At 42.6% G+C, this 6,998-nt stretch overlaps 1 protein-coding gene across 1 annotated transcript in view; it reads left to right on the forward strand.

Annotated features, from left to right (window-relative positions):
* The window catches only part of SAXO2 (stabilizer of axonemal microtubules 2), a 17,643-nt gene extending 13,561 nt beyond the window's left edge, over nt 1–4,082 (forward strand). The window contains exon 4 of the mRNA XM_059371458.1: nt 1,435–4,082. Within this exon, the coding sequence (XP_059227441.1) occupies nt 1,435–2,378 (944 nt within the window). The 3' untranslated portion in view covers nt 2,379–4,082. The remainder of the gene's footprint in view (nt 1–1,434) is intronic.
* Nucleotides 4,083–6,998: the final 2,916 nt, after the last annotated feature.

The following is a 6,998-nucleotide window of genomic DNA, read 5'->3' on the forward strand; positions in this document are numbered from 1 at the left end:
TCCCCTCCCCCCAGCAACCCTCAGTTTGTTTTGTGAGATTAAGAGTCACTTATGGTTTGTCTCCTCCCAATCCCATCTTGTTTCATTTATTCTTCTCCTACCCCTTTAACCCCCTATGTTGCATCACCACTTCCTCATATCAGGGAGATCATATGATAGTTGTTTTTCTCTGCTTGACTTATTTCACTAAGCATGATACGCTCTAGTTCCATCCATGTTGTCGCAAATGGCAAGATTTTATTTCTTTTGGTGTACATCTTTTTGGGTGAAGTCAATTCCACAGTATTTCTTAGCTTTCTACCTTTCTCATCTAGAAATAAAAAAACTAATAACCTTTGGTTGAAATATAAGTACTTCAGCTTTCCATCCATGGTCTATGTATGCCACAAGAAGCAGAATTAAGGTATTTAACCCTAAATCTTAGACTTAGCTCTAGTATTCACTTCTAAATTCTACATACAAGTTCTGGTATGTTTAAAAGCACTCAGTTCAGGCCTCTGGTCTCTATATAGCCCTCTGTCTTTTGATGATACCTTGAAGTCCATTTTCTGAAAAGCTGAAGTTGAAGGCAATGATATTTCTGGGATAGTACAAGTTATTCTGTAGGTTTGCTCAGGGAGTCTGGTGGTAGGCTTTCCTATAGTATAATGGGTTGAAATTTTCTTTCATTTGAGGAGTCCCTCCAAGGCAAAGAATAATATCCCCATCACTTTTGCCCACACATCAGGGCCTTTGATTTTATGTTAATCAGTAGATTTTATGGTTTCTTTTCTTTTTTTAATTATTTTTTATTTTCTTAATCTCTTTTCAGTGTACCAGAATTAATTGTTTATGCACCACACCCAGTGCTCCATGCAACACATGCCCTCCATAATACCCACCACCAGGCTCACCCAACTTCCCACCCCCCCCCCTTCAAAACCTTCAGATTGTTTTTTAGAGTCCATAGTCTCTCATCTCCCCTTCCCATTTCCCTCAACTCCCTTCTCCTCTCTATCTCCCCATACCCTCTGTGTTATTTCTTATGCTCCACAAATAAGTGGTTTCTTTTCACTTCATGTGTTGTGGTGAAAATCCCAACCCGTTCCTGGAAAATGCAACCATAATCTCCTACACTCTGTCTTTACCCAAAACACAGGCTTTCTAAAACCATCAACAATCCAAGCTCGGATGTTCCATTCCCTTGTTGTGTATTCAGGTAAATCTAGAAGTAGAAATTCTATGTACTAATGTGGGGAGATAGGAAGGGGAAGGTGGATATGAAGAAAACACAAATCAGGGGAATCTGAGCAACGTCAGACTTGATTAGTGTTCAGATTTCTGAAGGAAATGGAAGGATGTTTGGCAATGAGGGAAGTGAGTCATGATTTTTAGAAGATGGTTGCTTTATGCAGTATTTTAAATGCTCTTTTTTTTTTTTTTTTAATTTTCAAGATGATTATAGAGCTTGGGACATTCAGAAAATTGACCCTTATAAACCAGAACAAGCTTACCACCCCCCCACCATGAAATTTGGAAATTCAACCACATTTCAGGATGACTATGCTCCTCAGGAGATAAAGCCCAGGCAAAGCTTTAAACCCAGCCCCGTGGTCAAACGTTCTACAGTCCCTTTTAATAGTGATACAAGTCATCGCCTTGATTATGTACCTTATCAGCTAGAACTCAAGTTTGCAAGGCCTAAAGAAGTGTACAAGCCAACCAGTCAACCCTTTGAGGATCTCACAACTCACCGATATGACTTTCAGGGTCTTCCTGGCGAAACTGCGAAAATCTGCAGACCTCCATACACCAGAGTGACCCAAAATGCTCATTTTGAAGGAAGCACGGAATTCCGCGAAAGCTTCCAACCATGGGAAATCCCACCACCGGAAGTCAAGAAACCACAGGAGTATGTCCCGCCTGCAGGTACCATGCAGCTAAACAGCACAAGCCATCTCGACTATGTTCCCTATCAGACCAAACGTGTTAGTCCCATCAGGCCAGTTTCTCAGAGAAAATTTAACAATGTCCCTTTTCAAGGAAAAAGCACCACAAAGGAAGATTTTCCAGCCTGGGAATGCTGTCGTCAAGGTCTTATTAAGCAGCAGCAGCAGATTTCCAACCCATCTGGAAGATTCGATGGTTGGAGCACTTTCAGGTCTCACTATGTGCCCCACGAGCTGATTCGGACCGAGAGCTGCAAACCCGCGCATGCTCTGTTTCAGAGTTCTGCTCCGTTCGATGACACCACCATGTACTCTACAGAATACACACCGAAGAAACAGGAAGTCTGCCCTGCTAGTTATCCTTCTCCTCCAGGCTATATCTTTGAAAATACAAATTCTGAAGGTCATAAATTCTTCCGCAAGGTCACGCCCATAGTGGAGGCCTTCTAATCATCAAATCATGTTTAAAAGGAAGCTAACAGATACTGGTTTTCTAAGTAGGAAAAGCCAGAGTTGTTTTGTTTTTTTTTTAGAGGGGAGGGGAAGAGAAAGAGAGAGAATCTTATGCAGGCTCCAAGCCCAGCACAGAGCCGACATGGGGCTCGATCTCACAATCCTGAGATCATGACCTGAGCTGAAATTGAGAATTGGATGCTTGACCGACGGGGCCACCTACACGACCCAAAGCCAATTTTATATAGTCAAAATAATTTATGGGAGAGCTAAAACAAATCATTTTTAAATCTTTCAAAATGAATTTGCAAAATTATAAGAAATAAGAACCTTAAAATCCATTTTGTATTGCTCTTTTACCAAGATTGTCCTTTAATACGCTATTCTGAATGTTGAATCATGGACATTCCCAACTGAACTACTTTAATCCCCAACCTACTATTTGGTTGCTTGCCTCCGTCTATTATCATGTTCCCATACATTTTTAATCATGGTGACTACACAGTTACTCACATACAGTTTTCATGTATTAAGGACATCAGGACTGTCTGGCCCACCTCTGAAAATGACGCACGGATTCCTCATCCAAGACAGTGGTCTTCATGTCCTCAGACTTCAGGGCATCTACACAGTCCACTATGGTTGGTGGTGCTAGGGCGGTCACACTGCCCCTCACCATGTTCAAGTTCATAAGAGGAACTGTGGTGCAACCAGCAAGGGGTCTGTGGGCTGGAAGTCAAGGCTCTGAGTTGGGGTCCCGATGACATCACCCTGGCCAATGACTCATGTCTTTGAGCCCCAGTATCTCCACTCTTAAAAGGACATCTGCTCTGCTTAGTTCACAAATACTGCGTTTTGAGCATCAGATCGTACGATTCATTGTAACCCAAAAGCAAAAGTGCTAAGGAAATGTCAGGCATTCACACTAAGTCCCTTAATCTCGTTTTGTACCTGTTTTCTCCATGTTCAGAGTAAGGTAACTAACCTACTCACTACTCATTTTCTGGCGTGAGGCAAGGATTGTAAAACGACCGAATTTGCTCTGAGCTTAGGAGTAGTTTGATTCTGGAAGAGTCTTGTCCTCTCCAGCCCCACAAGCGCCCGCGAGCTCGTTCCAGAGAATGGAGCACTTGGATGCGGAGAAGAACATGGTTTGAAAGACAGTACTTATGGGAAGGAAAAAGGTATTTGTTAGAGTAGTTTTAGAAATGACCGACAGCAGTGAAGAATCTTCTGGATAACCTTGGGTAAGGACGTACCTAATGGCCATGCCCCGAGTCAGGGTTCAGAAGCAGGGGCAGGCTCAGGGTGGGGCAAAGTTACGTCCGTCTTCTCCAGTGTGAGCTAAGTGCTAAGAAGGGAGGGGAGAAATGATCCCAGTAAGTGAGCCAGGAAGAACAGGCTGCATTTATGAATGCTGAGAATGTCCTAATGAATCACATTCCTATTGTTTCTTTTTCTTTGATAAATGATTGTATTATGAGAGAGTATGATTTAGTGTAGCACAAAGTTTGATCTTCTATAGGTTTAAAGTTGTCTCAAACAACATGCTCACTTGAGAATAAGTGCACCAATATTTGGCTAAAACATTTTTAATATTTGAAAGTAGCTTCTTTTTATTTACATTTGTATCTATTAGTGAAATTGTGATATGTAGAATTCTTTATCTAGGCAACATTAATAAAGCATCAATAAAATGAATGAATTTTCATGAAATCATTTCCGTACCAAATTTTCTCTGGAAAAGGGAGCTTTTTAAATAAAGTCTTATCTAGGTTAACCTGTATATAACTACTCTTGCATTTTCCATAGAAAACATGATTATAGACTGAAAATGAAACAGTAGGGAGTGTGGTAACACTCTCAACCTGGCCCATTTTCTGAGCTAGACATTCAACTTCCTCTGCAATCTGATGGGAGTGGTCTACCCCCCTGGACAAAGGTTACCCTTTAGTAAGATACATCCTGGGATTTCCCAAGGCAATGTGACTTGAGCTGAGGACACAAAGATGAATAATGGTGTGTCCCTATCATCTAACGCTCAATGTAACAGATGGGAATAAGAGATTGGAACAGGGGGTACATGGGCCACTTAGCCTGGAAGTTCAGAAAAAGCTCCCTTAAGGAGAGGACAGCTGAGCTGTCCTTGAGCTGTAATGACATCTTCTTCTATAGACTAGCATACATGACCTTGCACAAATTATTTTCCCTCTCTGAACCCACTTCTTCATCTACAAAACTGACTTCAAAGGATGTGTACCTGGAATATTTAAAGAATATAAAACTCAAGAACAGGAAAAAAACGGGTTAAAGATCTAAACAGATACTTCACCAGACTATCTATAGATGGTGTATTAGTTTGCTAAGACTACAAGGACAAAGTACCCCAGACTTGGGCAAGGGTCGGGGCGGGGGGGGGGGGGCGCTTAGGCAACAGACATTCACGGTGTCATAGTTCTGGAGGCTGGAAGCCCAAGGTCACGGTGTCAGCCGAGTTGGCTTCTTCGGAGGGCTGCGTCGGAGAACCTGTTCTGCTGTTCTGTTCATCTCTTCTAGCTTCTGGAGTTTGGCCAGCGATCTCATGTTGCCCAGCTTATAAATGTCTGCCTTCATCTTCACATGGCATTCTCCCTGTGTCCAAGCACCCGTCTCCAAATCTCCCCGTTTAATAACAATACCAGTCGTCCTGGAATTCATAGACATGCGACTTTCCCTAATGTCACCTACCCCAGGGGTCCCATCCTAACTGGATCCTCTGCAAAGACCTTGTTTCCAAATAAGGTCATATTCTGGGAGTTAGAAGCTTTTTGAAGAGGGGAACACAATTCAACCCACAAGAAATGTCACATAAGCAGGTGAAAGGTAGTATCATCAGTCATTAGGGAAATTCAACTTAAAACTACAATGAGATATCATGACATACATATCCAGGGCTAAAAAGATAACACACACACACGCGCGCGCACGCGTGCGCGCGCACACGTGCACGCACACACACACACACCCCAGGCATTTTGGAACATCTTTTGACAGTTTATAAAGGTAAACATACACGTACATATCACAGGGTCACAGAGAAGCAGGACGTGGGAATTTCAGGGGGTGATAGAAGTGTTTGGTAGGAAACTGTGTGGGTAAACAACTCTCTGAACTCGTAGAATCTAAGAACTGCAAACCACAGAGTCGGTCTTACTGCCCGTCACATCACAGACCCGGCTCCCCAGGATGCGAGGAGAACCCGGGAAGGAATGCAGACCGTTGGCGGGTGACTCCAAGTGTCCTAGAAGCAAGTCACCTGAGCACACAGAAGAGAGCCGGAGGAGAGGGGGTTACCTAAGAGATACTGAGATAGAGCGCTCCGACTGAACACTCTGAAGCTATGATAAAAAGGCTCCCACACGAACACTGCAGTCCGGCTGCTAAACTGTCCTCCCGTCACAGGGTTACAGGAAACCGAGAAGAAGACTGTAATCATGAGAGCCAGGCTTCCCTCGGTCACAGAAAGAAACTACAAAGAAGAAAAAGGCACTTGGTGACTAACATAACAAAAAATACTGATTAAAAAAAAAATACCGTCTCTGTTTACCCACACTTACTGAGAATTTGAGTAGCAAACGCTTCTCAGTAAAATACTGACCTTTGATGGGGCCTTCTCAAAAATCTTCCCTGGAAATCTTCAACCTCCTTGCTAACTTGATAATGGTCACCTTGAGCTGTCCTTGCATGAAAACCTTTAAAAGACTTGAGCTTAAAAAAAGAAAAAAAAGAAAGAAAGAAAGAAAGAAAGAAAGAAAGAAAGAAAGAAAGACATCAACTGTAGTAATGACCATGACCGTATGGCGTGAACTAACACCCGACCCGACATCTCAGGATGAACTCAGAGATGCAGAAATAAACAGATGCGTGTGTGTGTGTGTACGCGCGTGCATGTTTACACAGGCTAGTATGGATGTGCAACCTAAGAAACCTCCCAGTGGGCAAAGCTGGAATGACCTGAGCAACAAAATGATGACAGTTGGCATTTTTACTCAAAGTTACTTTGTTTGAGTTAAAATCCAAACTGTTGTTTTATATATATATATATATATAGAGAGAGAGAGAGAGAGAGAGAGAGAGAGAGATTGATTTAGATATATATAGATCTATCTCCTGGAGTCCGTACTCATGTAAATAAATACATAAATGGGAGAGAAGACACAACTCTTCCTTACAGGATTCCGTTAGTAAAGGAACGAAGAAAAGAAGCTCGCCCCTGGAACATCGTCACGATAATTACTGTAGGCACAACCCCTAAGATGCTATAAAACTAGAGGGGAAAAACTTTAAGGAGGAACAGAGTATTTGCACAGTCTCTAGGTATTGTCTCCAAAATACAAATATATTAATTACAAAGCGGGAAAAAGTGACCTAGTAGAGAAGAAACCCAGCAGGAGCCACCTTAACCAAGGACCAAGGTAAACATGACCAGTAAAGGACATGTCGACAGCATGTCTCTCTGATGCTGCACCGGGAGAGGCGCAACAGTGCATAGCTGACTCTAATCCTGAGAAAATACCAGATCACCTCCCACAGAGGGGCACTCAGCAAAATCCCTGGCCAGTGTCATGGTCACAATTC

This window comes from Mustela nigripes, chromosome 13 (assembly GCF_022355385.1).
Source record: "Mustela nigripes isolate SB6536 chromosome 13, MUSNIG.SB6536, whole genome shotgun sequence".
Classification (NCBI taxonomy): Eukaryota; Metazoa; Chordata; class Mammalia; order Carnivora; family Mustelidae; genus Mustela; species Mustela nigripes.